Here is a 13155-nt window from a genome sequence, read left to right as displayed (position 1 = left end):
GCAATGTCATTCCTCCCTCACGCAAGAAAGAATGTGGGCACAAAACACTCACCACACGGTGCAAGGCTATCGCTGCAGTCGATCAAGTGTCTGTCATCAATGCCTGCACAAAAAGCGGAAGCGTCTAAATACACAGAAAGAAAAAGTAACTACTGTGATTCTGTTCTGTTCTAAAGCAGTAACGATGCATCGGTGGCGGCAATACGAAAGAGCCTTTATTTCATACAGCAGTGCAGACCGCGTGGCAGATACAGAACAGATTCCTTTGGCTCTGAATTTTCTTACACCAGCAGCATTAGTGAAACCTATAATTGTATGTGCTTGCACAGCTCTACACATTAAAAGAGATGCACGCTCAAGAGGAAAGTGCATGTATGAGCTCTACCGCATGCAAGAACAGGTAGTGGCATGCTTATCGCAGGAAAATAATTAGGTGGTTCTTACTATTTTGAACGGTATAGTACATCTAGTAGAATATTACATAAAACCTTAACTTAAATGTTTTTTGGATACTAACTAAAATTTTAAGAAATGCCTGTAAAAGCGATAAATGTACCATTTAGTACTGTGCACATTTACATTTACTGCCATTAAAATTTAAAGTTTGTCTGCAGTAATGGCATCTTGAACAACTTTGTAACATGACTACCTAATTGTTTACAAAGGCTCGGGGAAGAGCTGTGGGAGGCTGCCATGCACAGCTACAAGCCCGCACTTCAGGACGCTATCCTGAGGTGGGCAGAGGTGGTAGAGGTGCCTCGCCTTCTCGCAGCCCCTTTCCCTTAAGATGGGATAAAGTTGTTTCTCCCTCTCTTGTAACATGAAACGCTGTGACTTATGCAGCTGAAAAATCAGCATGCAGGTAGACAGGATCGTGCAGCTGCCATTAGAAATCTGTGTCAGCCACACCTCCATAGCCTCGAAGTTGAAGTTTGTTCGTAAACACCTAACCATGTTCTTAGTACATTATTGCAAAATCACAAATGGCTACTCACAATCCGCTGACATTTGTTGCATTAATGTTGCATTAACATTTCACTGCTACTCAATTACTTTTTCACGGAAATTAGTGCACATTATGTTACATGTTAGGAGTGAGGTGTGTTGGCACGTTGCTCAATTTTACTGCTTATAAAGGCTAAATTAAACTGTACAAAAAATTGCGAGATATTACAATCTAGAAATAACACATTTTGCTCAGGTGATTTATGCCACTGTGAATCACACACAGCTAACAGTTACAATACAACAAACAAGGCTTACTCCTCAGGGCATCCAGTTTTCATGGAGTCAATGCCGGCTTCTCGATGTTTGAAGGCCCGCCCTCCTTGTGAAGGAAACGGTGACATGGGGTGCCCGTAATATTACGGTTGTAGAGGTTGTGCACACATCATATCGCCTTTGCAGCTTCCCTCACAAAAAGGGAATCCTTTGGCTGTGCCATCAGATGTTGCCACCTTTCTTGTGGTATGCTGGCCCCATTGCCAAGGTTTTTCTGCTTAAATCAATAAAGTGTCTTAATGCAGTGAAATAATTAATCCTGAAAGCAACCTTTGTGAAATGTTATGATGCAAGTTCATTTCAATGTTCGTTTGCAAATCCTAGCTTCTTGCCAAAACGATTTTTGACACAGAAGCAGAAAATTAGATGTGACATGTATGAAAACCTGGAAATTGCTCATTCCAAAACTTTTCATTAAGTAAAGTGTCGCAATTTCTGAGTACTCAAGTAAGGCACCTGGAACAGGCGAGAAGCAACCTTCAGACCCTGAATAGAAAGAGGGCAGTAACTGTGTTACATCGCCACACAGTTGCCGAGAAGTAAATGAGCTCTGGCTGCGCAACTGCCCCTTCCAGCGGGTAGACCAGAAAACAGCTGCCACTTGATACCGGCACGCTAGAAACCAACTCTGGCAATTCTTGCTCACTCGCTTACCTCAGCGGCACTTTAAGGTAACAGTGAAAATGCATGCGAAGCTAAAATGCATAAACTTTTACCGTCGGCCTGCATCGAGATAAGCCCCACCAAGTTCGACTTCCATCATAATATTGTAGCACCATGATTTCCACCAAAGGTTAGGCATAGCACACCGACAGAGTCCGTCTACGTGTTATTGGCGCTTATAGGTTTCAGGATACACGATTCCGACGAGTACGAATGCCTTTACAACACAGCTGTGGCATCAGCTAATCTAAATGAAGCATTTTTTTTCTTGTGAACGGTGTCCACACAAGAAGTGATGAGCATCGATGCGACGCGCTTCCAGCAGACACCTCCGGTCACCAACCGCCGCCAGTCGCACTCGCCGGCACTTCTGACTCGCATGCGAGAACATAGAGTTGTCAATTCATACGCCTTACTGAACCAACATGATGGCATATTTCTCCTGCGCACTGCACTCGTTTTTGGCCCAGCTGTTATGTAGTTGTAGCTAATGATAGAGCATCAGATCACCGCGCTGGCACGGCCGCGCGGTGCGTTGTGCGAAAAAACATCACATGACTCAATCAATTGTACGCGCATATTTATCGAATGAGATTAGAGTCGACAAAAGGCTCTGCACATGTTGCCTTTTGGAAAGAGTGAGAAACGGCTATTAAACTTGGCAGTAACAGCAGGTAAACTATACCCGCTCCTCGGTCCACTTGATATTTTCTTAGTTACGTTGTGAATTGTAAAAGAAAGTTAGTGCTGCTGCCATTATCGACGTGCCATTCATTACTGGCAGCAGTATGTTTGCGTTTAATAACTATGCAACTTTTAATAAGAGGTGAAGCTCGCGTCTTTCTCGGGTATGCAACATACAAAGCTGAAGACAAACCGTGTATTAGTATGTTGACTGGTCATTCTACAGATCGCAAAACGTATGTCATCGTGGCGTAATGGTAAAGTACCCGGTCTGGATCCGAAGGTGGCACATTCGACTCCCTGTAGTGGAAGTTTTTTTTTATATACGGCTTTCTTAAATCTATTTTTTGTACTAACTAATGCGTTCTGCATCACGTTCTGTGCAAGTATTTATTTGTGGCAACTAGGCATGATGCTCCTGACGCTGTAGAGCCGTTTTACGCTCCGTTATTCTCCAACATCCATCATACGCCAGCGTATCACAAGGGAAATCACAAGTAACAATGCGCTGCATCGAGAATGAAATGCTGCCGTAAAAAAAACTATTAAATGTCTAAAATTGGGACACTGAACACAGTCAGAAGATGATCACAACTTGTTTATTTCAATTGAAACTGATGACCCCATTGCACCGCATTCTAGAGCTTCTGCAATTCTTCATTTACAGCTGCCAGCTTGGCCATGTTCTCGGCAAGGCTAGAATTAGCCTCAGAAAGTAGCACCTGGCCACATTCAACATCATCCATGTTCCTGCTAGTCACACCAGACTTGATGAGCCCCTGGGCCCTTTCAAACATTGCCTTTGACGAGTCCAGTCCTTTTTCAAGCCTTTCTTTCTCGTCACAAAGCTTCCGCTTTTTCTCAGCAGTGGACTGATTAGAAGGCGATGGTTTTCTTTTTTGTGCCTCCCGGTCTTCTGCTTCTCGTTTTAGGCGCTCCATGTAGGCTTTGTGTGAATTTCTGACTTGTCAGTGGCACACGGGAAGGCTCGCTCTCGTAGCACTTCAAATCGCTCTTCACTTGGCGGATCCCATTGATGGTTGTGATAGCCAAGCTTGACCGGTTATCCAAAATATGCTTATTCTCACTGAATCCCCTTTCACAATCGGCATTGCCGTGGGGAAGCGGTAGCATAGCACGCACAAGCACTGACAGGAGAGGGTATCTTGCGGAGTCGGTGGCCAGCAGTGAAGCCCAGTAGCTGCCAACACTGGTAGTGTGGGATGATGCCCCATTGACTACAGGCCGACAATGAAGCGAATGCCATTCATCAATCAAGCAAGTCACCTGCTCAGTTTCGACAATGTTCGGAACACAAGCTGCAACGTACTTCAATGACTGCACTCTTTCTTCCATGGTCAGGTGGCTAGATGGATCCAGAAAGCGCAAGTGAAGAAGCAACTTATTGTCAAGTGGAAGCTGCTTGATGAGATGCTTGGCCGTTGCATTGTAGAAAGCTTGAGCACCAGTCCTGAAGGCTTTCTTTTCTTGTGGATCCCAAGCCTTCATCTCTATGTGTCTAGACCAATCTCAGGGGCTTGTTTGAGACCCGTAGCTGCACCCACGTCAAGACGCCTAAGCTCTGACCCAGACAAAGAAGCATACACTTCATGTCTTACGAAGCGGCTCAGCAACATTTTCATGAGATTGACACACTCAGAGTATACAATGTGAATCAGCGGTTCATCTTTCTGAAAACTTCCTGAAATACTACAAATATTTCAGCAGTGCTCCGCAGAAACAGCATCTTTGCCAGCATCTTCTTGTCACCAAGCGCAGCTGCCAGTCTAGTCTTGAGCACAGCACCTGGTGGTCGAGAATCTGTCTGGGTGTTGAAGTAGGCCTTTAGTGCTTCATGCTGCTCAATTACTCGTTCAAGGCTGTCTTGAAAAGTGAGCCATCTGTTGCCAACGTGTCGAAGGAAAATGTGCTCTTGTATTCCCAGCTCTTTCTGATGTTCCTTGAGGTTCGAGGATCGAACGGCATGCTTGAAGTAGTATACATCTAACACGAAGAGCTCGACATCACTGCCGAAAGAGTTGAGGCCTGTGCCGAAGGCATTGTGCACTTTATGCAAGTTGCACTCACCGATGTCCAAAAGGTTCGGACAGACTCCTTCCTTCAGCTTTGTTTTGACACTCTTCATTGTGTTAGGGCCATCACTAAAAAAACAAAGGAACTTGTTCCTCGGCAGGTCAGCAACACTTTTTTCAATACAGTCAACCAAAATGTTGGCTGTGGCGCAACCCAAGTTAAAAGACTGCAAGTGTTCAATGACAACTTTCTGTTGGGCTTTCGAAAAGTACCGCAAGAGGATATCCAGTTGCTGAACATGCTGCTCCGGTTTTGGGGTTTCATCTATCTGCATGGTGTAGTACACGTCTGGCCAGGAAACCTCATCTATGACCTTACTCTTGAAGTGGGGTCCCAGCCCATCTGAGACGAACAAAATGGAAACATATGTACAACGATTTTTGAAATTATGGCGCACGTGGCTGCCGTTGGAGCGTCGCAGTGAGGGCCTGGACGAGGGCACCGACGCCCTGCAGCTCGCGAGCCACGTCATCAAGATGCCTTGCCTGGTGTTTGGCGGCCTCCCGATGACGCCTCGCCTCGTCGACGAGCTGCTGCAGTGCCTCGCCCTGCCGCCTGGTGTTGTCGGCTAGGAGCTCCAACGCCGTGGCCTGCCGTACACCAACGTCACATAGCTGTGCCAGGAGCTGGAGACCAAGAAATGTGTTGCCATTATCGTCTATGGATTTCTTGCTATGGGCACTTCACTGGAAGCTGCTGTTCGAGAAGAGTCTCAGTGTGCACAACAATTTCCTCTTTGTTGAAAATTCACTGGCCCAACGGCATCCATGAATGGTGCCGGTTCACCGCACAACCAATGCACTTCGTTTAGACAGACCAAAACGGTGTCGGAATTCATTTTTGCTCAACTCGTCAAACGCATCTCGCACCTCCAACCACCTCTGCACGAAAAGAAACCAAACAGCCCTTTTCAGGGCTACACAACCGTTGCTCGGCCTTACAAGATGACCGACATAATCACAACCTCCTTCCGAACCCTCACTTGCTGCAGTATGCAAAACATGCAGCAAGCAGATGTGACACAGGTGCAAAATGTGCATTTGTGTATGATAAGTTACATAAGTTCGTTTTTTGTACAGAACCTTAGGCAATAGCACATTTTCAGTATGCACATTTGTCACGTATCTCGGGAGCGCTTGCAATGTGTGATGGAGTTGGGAGAGTGAGCGAGGCCGGAGACCGTGGCGTCACTGCAAACATTTATCACACAACACGGCAAACAAGAAGTTAACACCAAAAATTAATTAGAAGTAACATATTCAAAAACGTCCAGCGGTACAACTGAATACAACAACCACTTCTAACTAGGCTCGGCCTGAGTGGCCTGAAAGTCTGGCAACTATGGCGTCACGGTCTAGCGATGCAAATGGAACGTTCTTACTTCGCGTGAGTCCGTCGCCTCGCTTCCGCGCCAAAGTCGACGCTGAGTCCCGTCGACGCTACTCCTCGACGTCTGGGAGTCGCCGTCGTCGAAGCGGCCGCCTCGCTAGTCGTCCTCGTCGCTGACCCGTCGGTCTTTCTTCGAGAACGTCGTCTCGTCCGGTTAGGCCTAACCCTCGGCCTATCCTCTTGGTGCCACCAGGTCAAACTGCCGACGTGGCTCTGCGGTGATTGTCGGCGGGTTGCCGTCTCGTCGAGCTGTGGTAGTGCCGTAGGTGCCCTCCGAACTGCTGAATGAGGCTGCTGCAAGCTCGGGGAGCCTCACTTGGGTGACGCCAAGGTCGACGGCTACCCTCCCGAGCCTCTCGTGCCGCTGCCCCCAGAACGAGGCCCTACTGCTCTCGTCGCGGTTGCGACGCTGGCTTGCCACACCTTGCTCCTCGACGACCCCACCGAACAATGACTGCTTGATCCTCTGGGGTTCCGCACCTCAGTTCGGGTCGCGTGGCACGCGCCTTCCTCCGGCCAATGGCTTGCGTCGACGTGGCGGGGGTGCACACCATCGGGTATTTTTCATTCCCCGCACACCATCGACGCCTTGTGCTGTCTGGCGCGCGCCCCGTGCCCCTTTACTCATGACATTGGGCCCCCTTTTGAAGAGTTTTTTTTGTAAAAAACTGCTTTCATCCTCCTCCTTGGGGTTACGGCCCTCTGCTCTTCTGATGGTGTCCCTTAGCTTGTGCTGCGTGCTTTTTCCTTGCTTGGCTTAGGCTCACCTTCCCTTCACCACATCGTCGCACGCTTTCACTCACAATTTGTCTGCACTTCACAACACCACTATCCTTGGTTCTACCCACCACATGTTCATTGTCCAAAACACTATAATCCATACCAAGGTACCACACTTCACAATGACACAACCAATAGCTTCATTGGCGACTTTTCACCAATTGCTTCACATCTCTATATATCCCTGGCCAAAATGCCTCTCGTCACTTCTCTTCGCAGGTTCTTTGCATCTCTGAACCCACTCGCGTAGCAATATTCTAAGATTGCCTGCCTATAACATGTTGGCACCATCAATTGTGTGACGAGTGTTCCGCTTTTCCAGAACCTCCGGAAAATCAAATCATTGATCGATTCGTAAAACACTCCGTCTCTAAACCCTTCTCTTGTACGTTTACGGCCAACCCTATCTCTCGCGTGCCTCAGGGTTCTGTCACACCTTTGTTCTTTCGAGAACTCCTCTGAGGTTACCCCTACCTGCTCCAAAATTCTCGATCTACTCTCGCGTTGTCCTTCGCCACCCACATTTTTCTCTCTAGCTTCTGAGCTTTCAGGGCTTTTGTTTGCCTTCTCTTTTCTCCTGTACTGCTTTCTTGGCCTGACATAGCCACCTTGCTGCGCTGGGTCGTCCACCCTTCGTACCCCTGGCCTATTTCCTAAGATAACGTCATAAATTGGATCCTCCATACACTTTGCCATAATTTCTCCTACGAAATAAGGGGTATCCAGCCGTATCTTGGCCTCTGGTAGTCTCACCCTGGACCCATCTGCAAAAACCACTGTTCCGACTCTCCCCGTGAAATCTCGTCCATTCACCAGGCTTCTCCTCACTAACACCGTATCTGCTCCTGAGTCCCTCAATACCGTTACCCGTTTGCCGTTTACTTTACCTTCCACCACTGGCATATTAACACCTTCCGACCTATCTATCACAGCACTGACTACCTCTTCCTTCTCTTCTGACCTTACTGCACATGCAGTATGCTCTAACGGTCTATTCCTGCACTCGCTCGCTTTGTGCCCCTTTTTCTGGCACAATTGGCATATCACGTGGTATTCTTGTCGACTAGTGCTTGTGCGGCAGTTCATGGCTATGTGCCCAATTCTGTCGCACAAGAAACACCGCTGCTGTGCCCTTTGTTTACCCCTTGGGGCCTCACTGTTGGTCTCTTCTTCCTTACTGTTGTCCTTGTCGCCTTTTTCCAAATTTCTTATCCCTTGTGCCTCCATGAACTGATCAGCCTGCTTGGCCATCTCCTCCACCGTGTGCAAGTTCCTTTCTTTCAAAAATACAGCTAATTTATCACTGCACCGGTTTAAGAACTGTTCGCCAACCATTCTGTCACGGACCCCTTCATACGTTTTCTCTGTCTCAGACAGTTCCACCCAACGATCAAAATAGTTGGCCAGCCGACACGCAAACTGCTTGCCAGTTTCTGCATCTTCGGGCTTACACGTTCGGAACTTCTCCCGAAACCCTTCAGCCGTCAACCTGAACCTCTCTAATAAAGTCTTTTTAACTATATCGTAATCTAGAGATTCTTCTGCTAGCATGCGGCCAAACACACTTAAGGCCTCTCCCACGAGGCACAAACTCAGAGCGTTTGCCCACTCGCCCTTCTCCCAGCCTTGCCCAATAGCGATCCTTTCGAATCGATGCAAATATGCATCAAGATCATCCCTTCGCTCATCGAAGGGCGCCATCAGTTTACGCGGGCAAATTTGTCTCGGCCTGGGAATAGGCGAGTTGGCCGACGCTGACGTGGAAGTACTCGCGTTACTAGGGTCGCTGCGCGGACAAGCGTTCACCTCGGCTAGCTTCAGCTTAAGCTCGAGGATCTCCTCGCGCTCATGCTCTTTCTGCGCGCGCTGCTCCTCACGCTCATGCTGCTCACGCGCACGCTCCTTCTCGCGCTCGTACTCTCTTTCGTGCTCTTTCTGAGCGTTCTCGAAAAATCTCATCGTCTCCTCCTTGTCCATTTCGCAGTCTCTGGCCACGGCCGCCAATTTCTCCAATCCATCCTTGCAACCCCCGACGGTACGTGACTGGGCCAAACGCTGGAAAAATCCTGGCACAGGCTCGCCACTTATTATGTCACGTATCTCGGGAGCGCTTGCAATGTGTGATGGAGTTGGGAGAGTGAGCGAGGCCGGAGACCGTGGCGTCACTGCAAACAAATCTTTATCACACAACACGGCAAACAAGAAGTTAACACCAAAAATTAATTAGAAGTAACATATTCAAAAACGTCCAGCGGTACAACTGAATACAACAACCACTTCTAACTAGGCTCGGCCTGAGTGGCCTGAAAGTCTGGCAACTATGGCGTCACGGTCTAGCGATGCAAATGGAACGTTCTTACTTCGCGTGAGTCCGTCGCCTCGCTTCCGCGCCAAAGTCGACGCTGAGTCCCGTCGACGCTACTCCTCGACGTCTGGGAGTCGCCGTCGTCGAAGCTGCCGCCTCGCTAGTCGTCCTCGTCGCTGACCCGTCGGTCTTTCTTCGAGAACGTCGTCTCGTCCGGTTAGGCCTAACCCTCGGCCTATCCTCTTGGTGCCACCAGGTCAAACTGCCGACGTGGCTCTCCGGTGATTGTCGGCGGGTTGCCGTCTCGTCGAGCTGTGGTAGTGCCGTAGGTGCCCTCCGAACTGCTGAATGAGGCTGCTGCAAGCTCGGGGAGCCTCACTTGGGTGACGCCAAGGTCGACGGCTACCCTCCCGAGCCTCTCGTGCCGCTGCCCCCAGAACGAGGCCCTACTGCTCTCGTCGCGGTTGCGACGCTGGCTTGCCACACCTTGCTCCTCGACGACCCCACCGAACAATGACTGCTTGATCCTCTGGGGTTCCGCACCTCAGTTCGGGTCGCGTGGCACGCGCCTTCCTCCGGCCAATGGCTTGCGTCGACGTGGCGGGGGTGCACACCATCGGGTATTTTTCCATTCCCCGCACACCATCGACGCCTTGTGCTGTCTGGCGCGCGCCCCGTGCCCCTTTACTCATGACAACATTTTCATATAATAATGCTTTCGAAGCATATGACACTACAGGGAACCATCTCGAGACGTTCCATTCTTCATGTAAATTTACTCTTTCACCTTAACTACAAAGCAGGATACCTGCTTATTCAGTCTGACAGTTATGTAAACAATTAGCTCACCTTCAACCCTTCTTTAGTACTAACACCTGCACGCATGAGCATCACCTATGAGCCTGTAATATCATCTGCAGTTAATGAAGTTGGTATTCACGAACCGTGTTGGTCTGCTGCTGCTGCTCCGTTAAATGCGGTAGCACGGCGCGGACGGCCGATGGCTGGCACCTCCGCCGTTGGCGCTGGGGTACTGAAAACAATATCATTACTTTACTTCACAGCAGACACCTATGGAACAAGTGTTTTAAAGCTCTGAAATGGATTATCTTATTAAACGACTTATACTGTTAATAGGAAAACATCAAACTTACACGCTGGGGCCGCATCCTCCTCGGCCACACCAGCGGCAGCCGGAGCGGAGCTCACGAAGGCCTGTTAAAGAAGTTTCTTTAGTGATACATTGAGTGCAATAATAAACATAAAGTGCAAGGTGTGAAAGTTCACCTGCAAGCCGCTGGCGCCCGGTCTGTCCCCGACCGAGACCCTTGGCGGTGCAGGCAGCGGCTGAGGGCAGCGGAAGTCCCCAGAGAGTGCACGAGCCTGCAGGCTCTGCTCTGGAGGAACCAACTGTAAGCATACGTTAAACAAAGGCTACATTGCAATCTTGTCTCCAGTAACGCCAACAGTGCAGCAACCGAGAGCCACAAACATTCGTGAGTATTGTGCTAACATGTACTTATACTGCAATTAGCATAACAATGATGCTTCTTTAACGGCTGTTTCAACAGTGGCATACTATGCCACTGATACTTTGGGGAGAAGAGAAGGCAAACCCACTGGCCATGCCCCTCAGTTGACTGCAAGGTCTGAGAAATGATTTGGAACACGTAGAGTCCTTTAATGAGCTTCAAGATACAGTTCGCGGCTGTTCTTTTGTGATCACCGTGAATGTGACTGCCTCGCACACTGTTCTCGACGGCGCAACATGTTAGTATTTCAACCACAGCAGAGGCCGAATGATCCACTCGAAATTTTTTCAAAAAGTAAAACAAACTGCGCGTAATTTCTAGAAGCTAATGAGCACACTAGTTCACAGCAAAGAAGTAACAGTGATATTCCAAAGCAGTGCTTATTACCGCTTCCGACCGCTCGAAGACGGTGCCCCTCGCACCGTCGATCCGTGTGGTCCTGGTCAGCTGGAGGATGCGACCATGGTAGCCCGTCAGCTGGCCGCCTCCGGTGCCCCTGTAAAGCACAAACAGGAAGTGTAAAATAACCCACTGAGATATAACAGTGCTTGCACTCACCTCTGCTGTTCGCTCAGGCGGATGAGCTCCTGTTCTGCGTTGAACCTCTCCTTCCGCCAGAAGGCCTGCCACTGACCGACAGACCTTTCCGCCGGGCCAGCCTCGTTGAGCAGCGTTTTCAGCTGCTTCCAGAGGTAGTCCCGGACTTCGTGGGTGAAGGAGGGGTCCAATGGGTACGAGGGCGTCGCGAGCTGGGGGTGCTCCTCCATAAAAGCCAGCAGGAGCTCACGTTGGCGGTCGGACACCCGCGGACCGGACGGACCAGACACGTTCCGCCTGCGCGACGACATTTTGAAAACTGCGCTACCCGCTACTTTTCTCTTTGTTTTTTGGTTCGCAACACCACCTAGCGACCGCATCCGGAAAACTAACATTAATAAATGTCAGTACTCAAATTGCTTGCAATTTCAGAGAGTGTTTGAGCTTGAGAAGGAAAAACAATACCTTTTAGTATAACAATCGCATTTATTAGAAGACGAGAAACACTTAGCTTTCAAGTGCCACGCGAGCACGTTGCAATCCCTGTGTGCGTCGACTGCATATATTAACTAGACTTACCGCATCTCATTTTCAGTGACCCTGGCGGTCTCTGGAATTCGTGGACTAGCAGCTCAGCACATCAAGGCTGCTAACAGAAGGAGAGAGTGTTTGAGGCCGACCACGTTCGAATAATAGCCACGGAAAAGAACTGCATCAGGACAAAATCACTCTCGCCACCCTTGTGATGCAAACAGCTGGAATAAGCCTTCCAGCCTGGCGTAAATTTCTTATGTGTACAGTCCCGTAAGGTCCCACGTCGTACTCACTGAAAATTTTAGCTGCAACACACCAGACAATATCTTCTTCGCGAGAGTGCTTGCTACACACGTGATAATGAAGGGTGGGTTGCTTGCCCAATCTCAGCTTTATCAACCATGCATCTTGCTGCTACTTGGCTTTGGGTTATGCATGGAAACTCGCACAAGGCTTGGTCAAATACGTTCGGCACTGCGGCACAGAGCAATAAACCATACTGAAGCAAAAAACACAACTGCAACCTTGTGGGTGAGACGCAGCGAGCAGCATTGGCGTGCCTTTCGGTGGCAAAGGCGAGTCACGTGATGTCGTTTAACACGTCATAGCGATAGAAGCGCCGGTTTCTCCCGTGGTGGCCCTCAAGGCCAATACTGGGACGCTGGTACGCTGGCATACCGGGACGCCGGTACACTGGGACGACAGTTTTTAGCAATGACCTACGTCTGGCACCTGCTATTTTGCATGAGAAATGACAAAAATTGCTGATCAGAACGTTTATTCAAGAAATGTGAAGACTTGATGGCCACCTCGCAGGAAGCATTTTGACTGATGTCCTGCTTTTTCCATCTCGACCTACAAAGAAATGTTCAAGTGCTTTTCTTGTGCAATTAGCCTGCAGCCTCAGGCACTTGGGTATAATTTATATTATCATAACCTTTCTGTGGTATCTGAAAAATAAGAGAACACATGACAAGAAATGATACCCAGTGTGATAAGCTGTGCATGCTTGCAAACAAGGCTCGATTCAAATTGCTATGGTACATGGCTGGCATCCACTTTTTTCCTGTGAGAAATGACAAGAATTGCAACTGTGCAAATATATTTATTTTCAAAAATAATAGGCAGGGCCACTTCAAGGCGACCTAGCCTTGAATGCAACCAGCGCTGACCTAGCCGGGCCATTCCGGCAAACATGTCCTGAAGTGCCTTCCTCGCATTGCCCCGCCTCTTCGCCTCAGCCACCTCGCGTGCGTTTTCAGTGATGACTTTCTCTACAGCATCTGAAAAATGTAAGCATGTTATCGTAAAGTACGCGATATTGCAAAATATTGAAATAACATATCAATGTCTACC

The 13155-nt window shown here is 48.9% G+C and overlaps 1 protein-coding gene across 1 annotated transcript; it reads right to left on the bottom strand.

Moving 5' to 3' along the window:
* Positions 1 to 3642: 3642 nt before the first annotated feature.
* On the bottom strand, positions 3643 to 10309 carry LOC119383939 (uncharacterized). The gene is made up of 2 exons (XM_037652215.2): positions 10141 to 10309; positions 3643 to 5348 (listed from the first exon to the last, which is right to left on the bottom strand). Exon 2 carries the CDS (start codon positions 5192 to 5194, stop codon positions 4304 to 4306), a length of 891 nt encoding a protein of 296 aa, XP_037508143.1. The 5' UTR covers positions 5195 to 5348; positions 10141 to 10309; the 3' UTR covers positions 3643 to 4303.
* Between the last annotated feature and the right edge of the window lie 2846 nt (positions 10310 to 13155).

This window comes from Rhipicephalus sanguineus, chromosome 2 (genome assembly GCF_013339695.2).
Source record: "Rhipicephalus sanguineus isolate Rsan-2018 chromosome 2, BIME_Rsan_1.4, whole genome shotgun sequence".
Classification (NCBI taxonomy): Eukaryota; Metazoa; Arthropoda; class Arachnida; order Ixodida; family Ixodidae; genus Rhipicephalus; species Rhipicephalus sanguineus.
Note: the sequence above shows the minus strand (reverse complement) of the source record. Positions and strands in the feature narration are given on the sequence as shown.

What these genes read in the sequence shown, in the direction of transcription:
- LOC119383939 (XM_037652215.2), bottom strand. Translation starts at nt 5,194, where the DNA reads ATGACGTGGCTCGCGAGCTGCAGGGCGTCGGTGCCCTCGTCCAGGCCC.